General features: G+C 41.3%; 1 protein-coding gene across 2 annotated transcripts; it reads left to right on the top strand.

Moving 5' to 3' along the window:
- Positions 1–1,131: 1,131 nt before the first annotated feature.
- Positions 1,132–17,893, top strand: LOC139931757 (scaffold protein ILK). Of its 2 annotated transcripts, XM_071925353.2 has the most exons (13): positions 1,132–1,233; positions 2,155–2,432; positions 9,862–10,027; positions 11,779–11,874; positions 11,979–12,075; positions 12,163–12,246; positions 12,513–12,598; positions 12,741–12,850; positions 13,077–13,204; positions 13,413–13,534; positions 13,733–13,832; positions 15,782–15,912; positions 16,115–17,893. In XM_071925353.2, exons 2-13 carry the CDS (start codon positions 2,344–2,346, stop codon positions 16,262–16,264), a joined length of 1,359 nt encoding a protein of 452 aa, XP_071781454.1. In that variant the 5' UTR covers positions 1,132–1,233; positions 2,155–2,343; the 3' UTR covers positions 16,265–17,893. The 2 variants fall into 2 exon arrangements, with proteins under 2 accessions (XP_071781454.1, XP_078140218.1); XM_078284092.1 differs by lacking the exons at positions 1,132–1,233; positions 2,155–2,432; positions 9,862–10,027 and adding an exon at positions 10,596–10,912.
- The last annotated feature ends 202 nt before the right edge of the window (positions 17,894–18,095 follow it).

Consider the following 18,095-nt stretch of genomic DNA (forward strand, 5'->3'; position numbering starts at 1 on the left):
ATTTCTTTTCAGGGTTATTAGTAGAAATATTAGGCAAAAATACTGATCAATATGAATGAATGAGCAAATCTGATAAATATGATTACTCAAACACCCTAGCCTACTAAATGGTTGAGAGGGTTTCTTTCCAAATATGATCCACTGCAGATTACAGGTCGATTATAATTAGCAATACAACATTGTGGATTATTTAAAGTTGGAAATGCAACCTGATTACTTTTATTTACGTTTGCAACATGTTGCCTTCTGAAGACATGCAGGTTAGGTGAGAAATAGGTAGAGGTAGAGACACTAAATTGCCTATAAGTAGGAATGTCTGTCACTATATACATGCACATATGCATACACTATACTTCTGCCTCAAAAAATTATGCAAATTATGATAGCTTCAGCTGTATCTGAAATCTGGATATTCTTAGTATTGAATTGAATGTATAAATGTGTTTTTTTTATGTATTTATTTTGCTTGCAAGTCTCCTTGTAAGATTTCTGTTTTATCCTTCTCACTCAGACATTTCTATATCTCACTTTGCTGGTCCATATCTTGCTTGTGTGTAGGCCTACAATACTTTGGTCTTTTTAATAATAATGATTTTAAAAAAAACAATGGCAACTAATCTGTCAACTAATGAGGAAAGAGCTGTATGAATTAATTAATTCGTTAATTAATAATTAGGAAGTTAAACAGGACAATTTTAACGTGCATGTTGTTTCAATAGTGTTACCAGAATTGTGCATAAATTTGTATCCACAATCTCTCAACAAACAGACATTTTTCCCTGACAAACATGTTTCTGAAGAATCCAACTACCTCCCTATTCATTCTCAAATTTCTGTAATCTGATTACTTTGATTTTTTTATGCAAATGTAACAGATTACAGCTCAATACAATTCCCATTTTTGTCGTCGGATGGCGGTAATCCTATTACAGCAATCCGTTACTCCTTAACTATGCAAGTAGTCTGCTACAACCTGGGTTTTATGCCATTTTAAATCCCTTAAAATATAGCCCGAGGCAGTGAATATCTTGACATCATGCCGACACTGCGGCTCGCTCCCTGTGGAGGGCGCTACATGAGGGGAAATGTTTTCTTCAGCAACGTTACCACGTACGTAAGGACGACGGCGAGGGTGTGGACGTACCAAAGCATTCAATCTTTTGGAGATAACATACATTGCTAATAACTTATGCTGCGTCTAACCAGATAACCAAACATAGCTGAATACATCTGGTAAGTTATCCGCCTTACAATATATTATTCTGTTTAATTTATTAAACTACGAAAATAAGGTTTTGTGCGTCTGTTTCTCAGTCAGCGTCAAATGAGAGAACCGTGGCGTCAAGATAGTTGGTTAGTTAGCTTGCTAGCAAACCTTTAACTTATTTAGCCAGCAATGAGATGCTAGCTAACGTAACGAGCTAACCAAACCATTTTTCGTTTATAGCGGATCTACGAGCAGGAGCGGAGTAGCTAATCAGCTATATTAGCTATTATCTTGTGTTAGCTAGGTAGATATCAGTGTAGCTAGTCCCACTACTGTTATAGGGAACGCTTCTTGCTTTGTAATTGTTAACGTTGAACTGATTAATAACGTAACTGAAACGCCAGGTTGTTGCAAGGATAATTAGTTATCCGACTAGTTATCACATAAAAGGCAACCTTGAAGTGTTTCTTCTCGACTTCATCAGACTAGTGGCATGTTCAGGTGGGCTGTGGTGTTATCATTCCTCTTTTTTCTTCTGTTTGAGTACTCGGTTCAACATCTTGTCAAATTAGTTGTGGTTGTATTTAAAAGTTAAAGTGGGATCACAGTTCTTGGCTTGTCATCTGCCCTAGTATACTGGGTGCTAGTCACGACCAAGTGTTGGATGAATCACTGTGCAGTAGATGGCTCAACCACATACACACCCAATATTATTAAGGTAGACAGGATTGCTCAACTCTAGGTTTCTTGGTTGCCTGGCATTCTTCTCTTGGGTTTGTATGTACAGCTGTGGTAGTATCATTCCTGAGAGGGAATACTCCTGGCTTGAACAGAGTTTGAGCCGATTGAAAATGATTTTGTATTCAATTCAAAAGTTTGGTGCTATAAGGTAAATACAGTTAATACAGACTCTCATAAACCTTGAATGTTCCTGGTCTTAATTTCAGGATTGTGAGTGCCAGTGAGCGTCTCTGGTTGTGTCCCACACTGTCCCAGATGAGGGACGGATGCTTGCCAGGACACTACTGAATTCCTCCGGCTGCCTCCCTCGTCTGACCCAGTCCTCCCAGTCCAGTGCTGTATCCACCCCCAAGAGTGCGAGTGTAACTTAACAGAGGAAGCATAAGCCAGCCGTCATGGATGACATCTTCACACAATGCCGGGAAGGCAATGCAGTAGCAGTTCGCTTATGGTTGGACAACACAGAGAATGACCTCAATCAAGGGTGAGCCAAGGGTCAACATCCGTTTATTTCAAATCTGTTTTGTTTATATTCTTGTCGATAGGAAACTAATGGTATCCCAGATTCACAAAGCACCTGTATCTGTGGCCAGCTAACCTAATCAAAAGTAGCAACTCAGTTGAACTCAGGAGTGCAATATGAAAACAGCAGGCTCTTGCTGTAAATAAGAATGTGTCCTAAAATAAAGGTAGAATAGATATATATAGTTAATTTGACCTATAATTTTAAGAGGGATCATTAGGCGGAAGCCTTTATCCAAAGCATTGCAGTACCATGAGGCCATACATATTTAGCATTGGTGGCTCCAGGGGGAATCAAACAACCTATCTTTGGCAGTGTTGGTGCCAAATGTTTAGGAGCTACACAGGACCACCAAAATGGTATGGAAAGGCTATATATACTAAAGAATGATTACAGCTTAACGTGCATCATTGGTTGCATAACATAGAGCAACTGTGTTTTTGAGATCAGTTCATAGTGAGTTCCTCTGATTTGTGCTGTAATCTTTCTGCAGATTATTTTTGCACTTCTCTGCATAACAGTTGTGGCAACATGAATATATGATGATACACAACATGGATCAAAAGCTCAAGGCAAATATCAAAGCTAAACTGCAGTGTCTTTTGCTTTTGATGTTGTGTTCTGAAAGCAGTTGTCTGGTCCATGCTAAAAGCCCGTCTGCCCCTGATTTTAACCCATTTCCTTACGCGCGCGTGTGTGTGTCTGGAATGCCAGTGGAATAATTCAAAAGTGTAATGACAAACATCTCCCAGCAGGAAACCTGCTGCCTTGTTTTCCTCATGGCCACTGCCTTGTTGTTAGAGTTTGTCACGCTTGCATTTGTTGATTGCATTTTAATTTAGCCTCTTAAGAGATAAGAACTAAAGAGATCCAAAATATTCTGTGGGGCTGTACCAAAGCAGGATTTGGGTGCAGAAAATACTCCAGTCCACACTTATGTAAGACATGACATGTTTATTAGGCCGTTATACAGAATATTCAGCCTGATATTGTACCACGTCATAAGTCCTGGGCTGGCCCCCTCTTCTGTATCCTTGGCTGACTCTGTAAAGAGAAACATGGCAGAGCTTGCAAGTACTGATGACTATCCCAGACATTTCACAGGAAATGTGTGTCTTTTGGACTTTTTTTTGTCCTAGATTTAGAATATTTCTATTCAGAGTTAGTAGAGAGAGAATCAATTTATCTATTTTTCGATCAACATGTATTTTGAAGCTGTTTTTTTTTTTCGTTTTGTCCTTTGTTGTAGTACCTTACAGTCAGAAGGTTGAGCACAGTATGTCTAAGCGAGGTGATTTTATTTTATTTTTTTCATAAACTATAGTCACTCAACAAAGTATCCCCCCCCCTTGACCGTCTTCACCAGTATGGAACAAATGATTCACTCAAAAATGACATAGTCGTCCAGTTTCTGAGGTTTAAAAGAAAAATAAATCAGCACCCTTCCAATACTTGTATGAAAATAAAAAGGGTGCACTTTTCACTGAGAGCGTCTTTTCATTTTCTCTGTTGGCTTCCATAGTAACCATAGTCCAGCAAGTTGGACATGAAAATGTGTAATGAAAGTGCCAACCCTGTAATTTAACATACAGTAATGGAGAGAAAGTGATTTTTGTTTTTCTCTGATACTTCTGGACTTGACTCTGATCACACCCATGAGTAAAATATCTATTCCACACTGCTCAAGTATTCTGAAAAAAGTGCACAGTGTATAGGAGTGACCTGACGACATTTGTCAGAAAGAAAGGCTGAATAGTTATTCTGAATTGAAAACATTATTCACAACTCCCTAAGTACAACCTATTGATAATGTAAGAGTAACATGGTATGAAATGCGTTATTTTTTGCGCCTGAGGTAAAAACATTTTCTGGTTGAGAGGAGTAATATGTTTTTTACTCTGAGGCTGTTTTGCTATAAAAGGGTTGAATAGATTTATTACATTCCCATAAATATCTACAATTCTCTTTTTGTTTTCAATATAATACAGTACATTATGCAAATTACTGTCCATAATATGCCAAATAGTCTTTTTGAGATCCTTTTGTAGCACCACAAAATGTACAAAAAGTCAAGGGAGAAGTGTCTGCTCTGTTTTTATCTGTTTGTATTTATTTTACCACCATCGCTATGAGACCGTATGAATGCATCGAGCTGGTGTGGCTGTACGCATCCCCACATGTGACTCTCTTCCATTAGCTGATTGCATGTCAAGTTCCCTTTTCTGGTTGATATAGCTTTCCCAGTGGGCGAAACACATCCATTCTTGCCATTGTATTTCCCTGCAGCAAAATGTCAATTGTAAGATACAAACCTCTAATTCTTCCCTTCCTATTTAGATAGGCAGATCAATAATTGGCTGACTCAGTGTGTTAGTTTTGTGCGCTCCTTGATGTCAGTGTCTGTGCGTTTACACAAACGTAAGTACAAGACAAAGAGTAGTAGTGGAATGCTGAATCTCCTTACAAGGAATAACACGCAGGCCTCAAGGGAACAGTCTACCACCTACCAAAAATGAGAGAGAGGGAGAGGGGAGGAGATTATTGTAGTGGGCCGGACCGAACGAGTTATGGGGGCTTGTGTGACGGGGGAGAGAATCCTTGTGTGTGTGTTGAGTGAGTGAGTGGGTGTGTGTCTGTGTGTGTGTGCGTGGGGCCAACGACTGACTGAATTTTTCACAGAAGGAATGCACAAAAAGCCATAGCAGAGCATATCACCTTCCCCTCCTCCACTTGTGTTTCCGGTATTCGTCTCCCAGTGGTATTAGATAGCGCCAGTCATTTCCCCTCAGCATTTCCCCCTAGTTGAGAAGAGTTAATTGCAAAGTTTGAAAGGAGTTGCCCTAATTGTTTACAATGACGTCTACTTATCTTTTTACAGTGTCTCTTGTAAGCCTTTTTGGTATTTTGAATACCTTTAACTCTGCCACTGTATTGTAATTTTTGTGGTGTGAGATCTTGAACAAAACGCTGAATTTTAGAGGAGAAAGCGTTTTTTATTATATTCTAGGGCCATTTGGTTTTGTAGGATTCACTTTAGGTCAATGAATATTGTGTGAAAGTAGTGTTCATAACAAAGTTAAGAGTAGTGAGTCCCCGTTGCCCAACCTCCACTCCTCACAATGGCCCATTTGTGTTGTGTTTGGTCTCAAATAGTGGACTGAATCTTCTACTCCAGTGTTTTGTTTGGCATAGCAGTGTATAATGCATGGCTTTGATGGCTATCTGTATTTAGCCTCCTCTGAAAGTAAAACCAAGAGAGAAGTCCTGTATGAATATTAGTTTGACCAGAGCATTTTCTATTTCACTCATGAATGTTATTATCGGTGGGAAAGCGCTTATTTTTTAAGAGTTTACCATGTTGTTGAGTTTGAGGCTTCTGGTTTGGTAAGGAGGTAGAGTGACAGGGTGATTACTGTTTATATATAACCCCAATGGGGGGGTTAGCAGTGTGAATGTGAGCCAATGGTCCTGCCTCTGTGGTCGGCAGTGGTCTTGAGGCCGGGTGGGGTGGTGTCATCAGTAACATTGCATCTACATGAGGGCCGGGCCGGGACTGTGTTGTGAAGCCAGTGGGAGACAGCAGGGTTTCTCAGATCCCGCTGGCCAGCTGCTAGCAATCACACAGCTTTCGTCCAGTAGAACACTACCTGGTCTTACTAATCAAGATCATATGACATTTGTGCCATTCTCAATTGGGAACTTGACTGGGCTTATGTGGATGGTGTTTTTGTTGGGTTGATGTTGCCATCCTCACCCTGGTCTTCTGAAAGTGAATTTGCTTTCCCTTCATTGTGCCATGCTGTACGACCTGGCGGGGGTGTCAGGGCCCAGACAGGGTGCAGACAGGGGCTCTTCCTTGGGCTTTTCCGTCTGCCGAACTGAGCGCTGTTGGCAGGTGGAAGCGCCTGAAATAAATTAACCCAGCCAATGTGGAGGGAGGTGGGTGGGAGAAAACCCTGGCACTGAAATCCCTTTGGTGTGTATGACTGCATATAACTGCTCCTCCTGCCACCACTAACGCTACTCACTTGACCAAGTTGACCAACTGGATGTTGCCAGTCTTCAAGCGAAAACCTACTCTAAATAATAGAATTTGTGATAATCCTATGATCTTGAACAGTCTTGATTTGACCCCACCCCAAACACACACACACACACACACACACACACACACACACACACACACACACACACACACACACACACACACCAAAGCTAGAAAACAAGAGGGCCGTGCCTCACTTGATGATGTCATTGAAAGTACATGTGTAGCACAGTTTTACATGGATAAGGGCACTTTTTTTTTGTTCATAACAAATATTCTGAGTCAGTTTCATTGGCATTAGAGCAGCTCTGAATCTTGTCTCTTTGTCTCTCGATGACATAGGGTGCTTTGTGTCTGATTTACAGCTGAGAGAGAGAATTGTCCATGTTTGCGAATGGTGATTATTCTAAGATTAGAAGCATAAAACATGAATTCTGCATTTGAGTGGATTCTTGCTTTTTAACACTTGCGGCTTAGTTGTATATAAACACAAATCATGCTGTAAATCTACCTCCTCCCCCACACTAAACAAGGAGCCTCAAACTTAACGTGTGAAATTGGATGATTTGATGGCTGTTGCGCAAGTATGGCTATAAAACTCGAGTTGTTGAGGGTGAGTATAATATTTTTTTTTTGTCTGGTAATGGACTATTTTGATATGTAAGGGTTATGATGTGAAAAAATAGTCATTTTGTAGAAGCATTTTATTTTTTTATTTTATCTTTTATTTATCCAGGAAAAGTCGACTAAGCATGCTTGCACTTTTCCAGCTATGCCCTACGCATTCAAACCAGCCAGTTTGAATTTGTTAAGTAGAACCACAGTCTCGTTCTACACTTCATTGTAGCAATTGGGGATGAAATGCCTTGCTCAAGGACACCTCGACTGTAGTGTTGAGAGAGCAGAGAATGTTTCTCAGTCGGTCCAGGGGTTTGAACTGGTGACCTTCCTGTCACACACCTGCTTCTCTAACCTTTAGTTTACCGGCGCCCCCAAAAGCCTTGGCTACTGTGTTGTAACACCTGTCCTCACAACTAGGGGTGTAGGCTAGGTCCCTGAGAAATCTTGCTTGGTTTACTTATTCATTGAAATTGATTTATTGGGTTTTGCAAAATCAGCTAAAAGTATCCCAATTGTCTGACTTATCAGGTAATCATGTTTGCCAAAAGGTAATGCTGCTCTTCTCTAAAAACAAATACTAGTATAACTTAACTGTCATTGTAGCCCACAGTATTGAATGCCAAAATGTGAGGCTGCTGTGTCTGATTTTGAATTGCTAACCAACTGGATGTTGCCATCTTCAAGCGAAAACCTACTTGATTTGACCCCACCCCAAACACCCACACACACACACACACACACCAAAGCTAGAAAACAAGAGGGCCGTGCCTCACTTGATGATGTCACTGAAAGTACATGTGTAGCAGAGTTTTACATGGATAAGGGCACATTTTTTTGTTCATAACAAATATTCTGAGTCAAACTCCAGTTTCATTGGCATTAGAGCAGCTCTGAATCTTGTCTCTTTGTCTCTCGATGACATAGGGTGCTTTGTGTCTGATTTACAGCTGAGAGAGAGAATTGTCCATGTTTGCGAATGGTGATTATTCTAAGATTAGAAGCATAAAACATGAATTCTGCTTTTGAGTGGATTCTTGCTTTTTAACACTTGCGGCTTAGTTGTATATAAACACAAATCATGCTGTAAATCTACCTCCTCCCCCACACTAAACAAGGAGCCTCAAACTTAACATGTGAAACTAGAAATGAGTCTGTATTTATGCACACTTACTGTGGAGACTTCTGCTCTCATAAACTTAGGCTAATTAGTTTGTAAGCTTCGACCTCTTGGGCCAAGAGGAAATTGCACCCAGAGCATGTCTGGTGTGGCTGCAGCAGGTCACACAGATGCACACATAGATGTGTGTTGTGGGTCTGAGGGTCTCTCTGGGACTCTCATGCTGTTTTCAGTGGAGCACCGCAGGATGTGTGTGTGTGTGTGTGTGTGTGTGTGTGTGTGTGTGTGTGTGTGTGTGTGTGTGTGAGCCTGTGTGAATACAAGCCAGTGAATTCATGGTGGGGGCAGAGGGTTCAGATTCCTTCTCGTACCATAATACTCCCTCAGTTCTCAGATCAAATTATTATTCTCTCTGCCTACTTATAATTTCAGAGCAAGTATAGGACTTTATTAATATGCAGAGGCCAGAGGGCTGTGCTGCATCTTGGCACAAATAGCAAGGCGGGGAGGGAGTCATATGGAATAGGAACGAGTGTGGAAAATGGAATACATCACCAGCAAAGGCCAGCTGTTCCAGTGGGACCGAGAGGGAGAGGATGGACGAAGGATTGGAGAGGCTCCGATGAGGGAGGGAGTCTTGCAGGGAGAGGAGGTGACCGCGGCCAGGGAGAGAGGGGGCAGAGGAGAGGAAGGAGGCAGGGGCCAAAGAAATGCAGAATGACATAATCACACACAGCAGCTGGTGTGTGTGTGTGGTGTGCACGCATATCACTGGTGAAGGAAGTCTCCCTGGCCCTTATAAGGACTGCAGCAAATGCTTGGCCTACTGTGTTTTTTTTTTCACTCCCTTTTCCTGATTGCCTCTTTGTCACTGAGTTCTTGCTGTATCTTCATCTCTCTCTTTATCTCTTTCTCTTTTTCTCCGAGGAGGGATGCTGTCAGTCATTTTGTCTTGTAATTGAGGCCACTGTCCTACATGTGTTACTGCCAGCGCTACTGAAAAAAAGAGGAATGACATTGACATGTGTGCCAGAGGCATATTCACTTTTTTTCCACTGCAGTCTGAGTTTGCATCAACTTCCTTTTTTACATGGTAGAGGATGACAGAAGTGCTATGTCACACAAATTGAGAAATTTCCCATTATGCACCCTCAGCTGGGCTTCACAGCACTAAATTGCCCATACCCACTTAATGCTGTCATTTCTGTTCCATTTGTCAGGCCTAGAAATTATTTGAAGGCTTCCTTATGGGCACTCAATGTCCGTACCCATGCATTAGGTGCAGTCATTAATGCAAAGCCATGAGAAAACGGCAGACGTTTTATGCTTATCACACCAAAATTAATATGCTGCAGAGGACATTCTCCGTCTGTACCACTTGGAATTGTGCTAGTTTTACCACAAAGTTGTTTGCAAGGAAGAACTCCATTGAAGAACTAGACTGTTAGAGTGCTGTTGAGTCTAATGAGGATAACCAGTGTGCTGAGGTTGTTTATTTTTCTTTTTTACCTTCAAGTCATACATAAGCAAAAGTTTGCCCGTTTCTGCAGTTATTCAAACTCCTTGCTGTGCTGAACGTTTCTGTCTCTATGTCTCTCTCCCTGTAGGGATGACCACGGCTTCAGTCCTCTGCACTGGGCATGCAGGGAGGGCCGCTCCAGTGTGGTGGACATGCTCATCATGAGAGGCGCCCGTATTAATGTCATGAACCGTGGAGATGACACGCCTCTGCACCTGGCCGCCAGCCACGGCCATCGCGACATCGTGGGAAAGGTGGGGTTCATGTAAACAGTCAAGGCGTGCACACAGTGGCTCATATGTTTCAACCTTACAGAAGGAGTGCCGATCTAGGATCATTGGTCAGGTCACATGAAGATATAAGCTGCACTTTGCCACACGTGTTAAACTGGTTGCAAATCAGGTACGATGTGCAGCCAAGGCTATTATGGCTTTTATACAACAATTACATTTTGGCAAATAAACCTAAGCTCTTTGATCAACCTCTCTTTTGTGTGGTGAAAAAATGGGTACCAGTTGCACTCTCGTGCTGCTGGCATAAAATTTGCTGCAGTGCATGCATGAATGCTTTAGCACACTGTAAATGTAGTCGATGATACTATTTAGTATCACCGCAAAAGGTAGGAGTTCAACCTGCCTGTAACTCCACAGTCAAGTTTATTTTTATGTTCATTGTCAGTATTTAAGGCAGCCAGGCTTGCCTCCCTGTCAGAACATGACTAGCCATCCAGCTTTGGTCTATTTCCTGAATTTTAAGATGATAAAAATAACATTTTCCACTATATATATCTACTGTGCTAAAGGTTAAATATGTTCTCCTGAGAAAACTTACTGGAAACTTGTAGCAAATAGGTGAAACCGACACCAATCTCCCCGTCACACAAGGGTGATCAAACCTTCCTAGCCAAAATGTTGTTGTATCCCTTTAAGTTTTCCTCGTAAACATAGGATCTTATGAAACCTGAAGTGATGTTAACTGAACAACCGCTACAGATAGGAAAGTCTTGTCTGTTCTTGCAGTACTTAGATGAGTCGTTTCACAGAGAAGGGAATGCTTGGTAATTTGTCAGTGCTGATGGGGAAATTGGATGATTTGATGGCTGTTGCGCAAGTATGGCTATAAAACTCGAGTTGTTGAGGGTGGGTATAATTTTTTTTTTTGTCTGGTAATGGACTATTTTGATATGTAAGGGTTATGATGTGAAAAAATAGTAATTTTGTAGAAGCATTTTTTTTTTTTTTTAATTTGATTTTATCTTTTATTTATCCAGGAAAAGTCGACTAAGCATGCTTGCACTTTTCCAGCTATGCCCTACGCATTCAAACCAGCCAGTTTGAATGCGTTAAGTACAACCACAGTCTCGTACTGTTGGCCACTGAACCACTTCATTGTAGCAATTGGGGATGAAATGCCTTGCTCAAAGACACCTCGACTGTAGTGTTGAGAGAGCAGAGAATGTTTCTCAGTCGGTCCAGGGGTTTGAACTGGTGACCTTCCTGTCACACACCTGCTTCTCTAACCTTTAGTTTACCGGTGCCCCCAAAAGCCTTGGCTACTGTGTTGTAACACCTGTCCTCACAACTAGGGGTGTAGACTAGGTCCCTGAGAAATCTTGCTTGGTTTACTTATTCATTGAAATTGATTTATTGGGTTTTGCAAAATCAGCTAAAAGTATCCCAATTGTCTGACTTGTCAGGTAATCGTGTTTGCCAAAAGGTAATGCTGCTCTTCTCTAAAAACAAATACTAGTATATCTTAACTGTCATTGTAGCGCACAGTATTGAATGCCAAAATGTGAAGCTGCTGTGTCTGATTTTGGATTGCTGCCGGCCACAGCTATTCAGTTTAATATTAGGCATGTCACAATACCTCTGGTATGTGGCCACAGGCAAGACAAACCTCCATGGTTGCCCTAGGTAGTATTAACATCCGTCCCTGTATATAGCCCAAACAAGATCTGACCAGCCTTGTTTTCCGCATAATCCTGTGTTTCTCCATCTTTTAGCTGATCCAATGCAAAGCAGACACGAACACTGCCAATGAACACGGCAACACACCACTGCATTACGCCTGCTTCTGGGGCCAAGACCTAGTGGCTGAGGTTAGTGCACCCTCTGGTGGTCTTACACAGGACGCTTCTCTGTTTATTTGTAATTGCCTACCATGATAACCATTTGAAATCTCACTGACACTGCTCTTCCCCAGGACCTCGTGGGTAACGGGGCTCAGGTGAGCATCTGTAACAAATATGGAGAAACTCCTCTGGACAAAGCCAAACCTCACCTGCGTGATCTCCTCAGAGGTAACCCCACTGCCCATTACTACTCGCCTGTCCATTTTGTTGGTTTGTGTTGATTTTCTCATTGCGTTCTATTTCTCCATCCCTCAGAAAAAGCGGAGAAAATGGGGCAGAACTTGACTAAGGTTCCCTTCAAGGACACATTCTGGAAAGGCACCACTAGAACTCGACCCCGTAAGTCCCACAGACACATAAACCAATTTATTAGCTGGCTAGTTTCCATCACTTGGTTTTAATATGGGACAGCATACTGCATGAATGGGGAAAAAAATGTTCCATACTGGCCCCTCAAGCACTTTCTAATGTGCCGTCCACTGAAAAACACATTTCCTTTGGTTTTCAGTGTGTGTAATAGTATGCTAAATTCCACATGAATAGTAGGGCTTTTGTCAGAGTTTTAACTAGAGTCACTTAAGCTTGTCTCAATCCTATGTTTCCAGGTAATGGCACTTTGAACAAACATGCAGGCATTGACTACAAACAGCTCTCTCTCCTGGCTAAAATAAATGAGAACCAGTCTGGAGAGGTATTTCTGATTTCTGATTTCATTGTAGTAAATTTTCTTGTAGAGTTATAAGAAACCGTTAAATTAGCAGTTCCATTAATAAAGCATTTCTCTGTTTCTGTATAAATAATGTCACTTTGTCATGTTCAATTCTCTTCTGTAGCTGTGGCAAGGGCGCTGGCAAGGAAATGAAGTTGTTGTTAAAGTGCTAAAGGTTCGTGACTGGACCACAAGGAAGAGCAGAGACTTCAATGAGGAGTATCCCAAACTCAGGTTATTATTTAGTATTCAACTTTGTATTGTCTATTTGTCCTCTGCTGTTGCGATCATTCATTTGTTTGTTTGCATTGTGTTGATCCAAAATGTTTTGTATTATTTCTTTTTTTGGGGATTGCACCTCACACAAGCCTCCAGTTTATGTCAAATCCTGTGGATTTGCCTCTTTCTGTCTGTCTGTCTTCCTCTCTCCCCTGTCCCTCCCACTTGGGCTCCATCCCAGGATATTTTCCCACCCGAATGTCCTACCCATGTTGGGAGCATGTCAGTCTCCTCCCGCCCCTCACCCCATCATCATCACACACTGGATGCCTTATGGCTCCCTCTACAATGTGCTGCATGAAGGCACCAGTGAGTACTCCTACTCTGGTCACAAAGTCCTTACTTGTCACCAATTCTGGTGATTTGCAGGGTTTTGTGATTTATTGTGCAGCACTCTTTAAGTGTTTGTCATTATGGTGTCATCATTCTCTACAAGTAGCAATTTCACTGTCAGCCTGCTGTCTGGTGAGTCAGAGAGGCTGAAACGTGTTGTTCTTTGTTCCTATTCTGCTATCAGACTTTGTGGTGGACCAGACACAGGCGGTGAAGTTTGCCCTGGACATTGCCTGTGGAATGGCCTTCTTACACACACTTGAACCCATGATCCCTCGCCACTATCTCAACAGCAAGAGTGTTATGGTAAGACATACTGTACAGGCGGTTTCAGCAAGGTATTAGGGAACATTATGTCTAAAAATGTAGCAGATTGTTGTATATGATAACTGACATATCAAAGGGAATTATGTGTTTCCTATGAAAATAGTCTAGTAGGACCAGTAGGAAGTGATATCCTTTATATTTTAAAGTGGTGATTCTCTCAATGTTGTGTTTCCACAGATAGATGAGGACATGACAGCCAGGATCAGCATGTCAGACGTCAAGTTCTCCTTCCAGTGTCCTGGCAGGATGTACTCGCCTGCATGGGTAGCCCCTGAAGGTAGGCGTCACTCATGAAATACGAATCCAAAGCGACAGCTGAAGCCTCAGAAGCTCGAGCGTGAATGATGGATACAGGGAACTCCACACTGCCGCAGACTAATTCAGATCCAAGTGTCATCTACAGCTGATTTCCCCTAGCGATGCACTGAATTGCAAGCAAGCTGGAAACAGAAACCGATAATAACATGAGGAGGCAACCCAGGAACTATGCAGCTCGACCGGGGCGCTATACAAGGGTGGTGTTAACATATTTGACACATTGCAGCAGTGACAACAGACACTAACGATACCAAAACAACATTCTCCAAAAGAGTTTGTGAACTCACAGCCAGTTATTTCTTTCCATGCTTTACACTTATCTGGAGCTGTAATGTCACCGGCGCTCACACTTGAAAATGACAACTTTATTTCTGATAGTCTTGCTGCCCTTTGGAGGCATCCTGCTGTGAAGCTTCTATATTTGTTTTTTATCTCGGTCTGTCTGTCAAATGCAATGGCCAGGTTTGTTGGTGTGCACACGGTGCTGAAGTCTGCTGCCCTTATATGGGCTTACTGAGGTTTTTAGAAGAAAACATTCATGCATGAGGCCCAACGTCTGGAGCACGATGGTGGTGACTACAAGGGATGCAGGAGATTTCAGGAAAATCAGACTGCGCATACTGTGGGCAGTGGGTCATGAAATGGAGAGCGCAGAGAGCCTTGATAGTGGACATGTATAGATTTGGCTCTGTTGAAGAACTTCACTACTTCCCAGCAGGACAGCCATCTTGACAACACTAACACTATGGTAACACTACAGCTACCTACATGGATAGATAGATTGACTATTAAACAAGCTAAGTAACAAGCCAATGATTTGTGTATAAACGGTTACCATCTTTTTGTCTACTGCATTGTGATTTATTAGTTAGTATTAGTTGGAAGCAGTACATTCCAAGAAAGGGAACTTTGCATATTTGCAAATATGCATACAGTTGCATGGAGGGTGTAGGGTAAATTGCTCTGTGAAAACGAGCAGAGATGTTTTGAAATTACATTTTGAAATTGAAAAAAAAAAATCCATTTCAGTTGCAGTTATTGTGAAATGAATTGATAAATGTCATATCTAAGCCTCATCTTTTAGCTTGCCCCTCTCCATGAGACATTCTGTTTCCATAGCAACAGACAGCTGCTGCTAGTGCACAGGCGAAAGGCCTACAGGACTCTTCTGCGGTAGCTATGGTTACCATGCACTTCTGAGATCACTTCCTGAAATCTCCTGTTTCCTTTCTAGACACCACCAAGCATCATGCCATCCACCATCTTGAACATAAAATATAAACACAGTGGCTTGTGATAACTTTAAAAGGTGACAGCCCATAGAGAAGTGATGATTAATAAAGTACACTGGGCCTGGTGTGAATAGTCAGGACACGGGACATTCTTGTGTATGAGGCTCAGTGTGAATTGCCTCCTACATGGGATGAACCTGGATCAGTGTACCGTAAAATTTCCAGGTCGTGTGTATGGAAGGAGTATTTGACTACGCATGAAAAATGACTTCATTCAATATAATCTTAATATGTCCAAATGCTTTTAGCACCCTGAACTGGGGATACTAAAAACAATCTGTAGTTCTGACTGTTCATCTGATGTAGTTAAATATATAGTTTGTGTATAGTTAAATAATAATACTAAAATTAATGCATATATTCGGTACTTCAACTTCATAGTCACTGTGTCATTGCACATCTAAAGTATTAAATGTATGAAGCCAAAACATCAGACACTTAAGCGTTGTCCAAATATTTTGGGAGCTCACTGTACCTGAGCCGCGTTTTTTCTTCAAAAGTTTGCTTTTTGGATAAAGTAGAAAAAGGTAAAGCCCAAAAGAAACTATTTCCGTTGTCTCCAATTCTGTGTGTTTGTTCTGTGTAACCTTCACTCGTTGCTCTTTATGGTGTCCAGCCCTGCAGAAGAAGCCTGAAGAGATCAACCGCCGGTCAGCAGACATGTGGAGCTTTGCTGTACTGCTGTGGGAGTTGGTGACCAGAGAGGTGCCTTTTGCCGACCTGTCCAACATGGAGATAGGCATGAAGGTTAGTAGGGCTATCGCTGATTAGGTCACCAAACTGGGTAGTATAAGCTGACAAGACTTGACAAAATCAACTTTTACTCTTAAGTTCAATACAGCAATATCAGCATAAAACCTCATTTGACGACGAGTGCTTGTTGTATTCTAGGCAGGTTTTCTCATTGTCTTTTCCTCACTACCTACTGTCTGTCTGTTTTCTCCTTCAGATTGCCTTAGAGGGTTTGAGACCCACCATCCCCCCCGGCATCTCGCCCCACATCTGCAAGCTCATGAAGATTTGCATGAACGAAGACCCAGCAAAGAGGCCTAAATTTGACATGATTGTGCCAATTCTGGAAAAAATGCAGGACAAGTGAAAAACTTCTTCTGGCCTCCTTGAATGAACCCCTCGAAATGCCGGATATCTTACCCCAGATATCATTCTGATATGGTGGTGTGGTGCTTACCAGTATTGCCTTAAACTCTTACTCTACCGCTGCACTCAACGCCACTGTAGCTTCTGCTTCTGAAATGAATCCAGCAGCAGTCACTTATTTTATTATGATTTTGTTTTTTTTGTTTTTTTTTCCTTGAGTTATCAAGACGAGTTTTTATTAGTATGTTCATCTTTGACACTGATGCATCATGTCTTCGCAGGAGCTAAGTATTGACTGTTCCAACTTCTAAGTTGTAATCATGTGGACTAAGTACAATCTTCTGTCTCTGACTGAATAACCTGTGGAGGTCAGGATGGCAGTCTGCCGCGTTGCTTCCTTTGATTTCAAGCCTTATTTAACCTCTGGAGTGAGCTCACTATCCAAAAGTCACACTGTAAGCAACCTGCTCACCTATAATGGAAGCGCTAAATAAAACAAATACATGTTGTATTAACCCAAAGCTTGTTTTGTGGAAAAAAAGTGTTTGTGTTGTATTAACAACATATTGTATGCAATTTGGGAAGTATGACAAGTGTCTGAGACCAAGCATTTAAACATGTAACATTGTAAAGAAAGTGGATATGAATGAGTGGTTCCCATGAGAGGAGTTTTACAATGTTGTGCCATTCATCTTGGCTGCTTAGTGATGTGTGGAGAGGGAAGCCATGTCCTGAGCTTGTTCTGTCTAGAGCATTGTTCCCTGTTCTGTGTCTTCTATAATCTGCTGAAGCTGTAAGTCTGGCCAAACAAACATGTTTTCTTGGTGCAGCAGAAATGCCAATGTCGATTACTCCAGGTTTGGGAAGGTTACTTTCATAATGTAATCCTTTGCTGATTCCCTCCTGTAAATTGTAATAAATAATGTAATCCACTGGATTACTCAAATGTATTATTGTAATCCAATGTATTTGTTATTTTCATTACCTTCCCTCCAAACTCTATAATAAAAATGAAAATGTATTTCAATACACAAACAATGATTTGAATGGTGTTAGCATAACTATTCAACTAAGAACAATATCAACCATCATTTCAAGATGTGTTAAAGTATTTGTGTCCATAATCTCTCAAGCAAGTGTCTTTCTCTTTTTCATGTTGAACAATCAATTGAGTAATCCAGCAAGTGATAACCTGCTTTTCTCCAAGTATCAGCAATGATTACTCCAACCCTGACTAATTTATTCATAAGCACAGTTCTGTTTGTTGATGTTTTGTTCCTGAGCATGTGGACGCCTTTCCTCCCAATTTAGTTGGATTTTGTGGCCATGTCGAAAGCTGCTGCCAACATTTCACAGAAGGTGACTTGGACACTGCGGGGATCGCATTAACATTATGCAAACTGTCACATTGTTTCCTGCCCTATTTTCATTGTTTTGGTCCTCTGGATTATTTCCACTTGTATCTTTCATTAATGTTAATCTTATGGGTTGTTTTTTTCTACCTGCATTGTTTCTGTGCCTCCACCAGCTTGCTCGTTTGTGCTGAATCACAGGGGTTAAAGCCAAAATCAAGCATGTCTTATACAGATGTATGTATTTATATATAAGTATATTAAAAAGAAAAATATGAGCAACTTGTGGAACAATCTTGTGTTTTTTTAAATAGTGTGATTTATGATTTTATGTGAATGGGAAATTACTGGGTAGTTTGAAAAGACAAAATAAGATCTTAAGTCTTTTAAATGAATGATTCTAAACTATTGAACATTATTAAAGGCACAACAATAAAGAGACTAAATAAAAAGATAAGGCAATGGTGCCGCTCAGGGATG

The sequence above is a fragment of the Centroberyx gerrardi genome, chromosome 6 (genome assembly GCF_048128805.1).
Source record: "Centroberyx gerrardi isolate f3 chromosome 6, fCenGer3.hap1.cur.20231027, whole genome shotgun sequence".
NCBI classification, from domain to species: Eukaryota; Metazoa; Chordata; class Actinopteri; order Beryciformes; family Berycidae; genus Centroberyx; species Centroberyx gerrardi.

Coding starts and splice junctions, on each gene's coding strand:
- LOC139931757 (XM_071925353.2), top strand. CDS start 2,344: ATGGATGACATCTTCACACAATGCCGGGAAGGCAATGCAGTAGCAGTT. Junction 2,433..9,861: donor GAGAATGACCTCAATCAAGG/GTGAGCCAAGGG, acceptor CTCTCCCTGTAG/GGATGACCACGGCTTCAGTC. Junction 12,076..12,162: donor CCTGCGTGATCTCCTCAGAG/GTAACCCCACTG, acceptor TCCATCCCTCAG/AAAAAGCGGAGAAAATGGGG.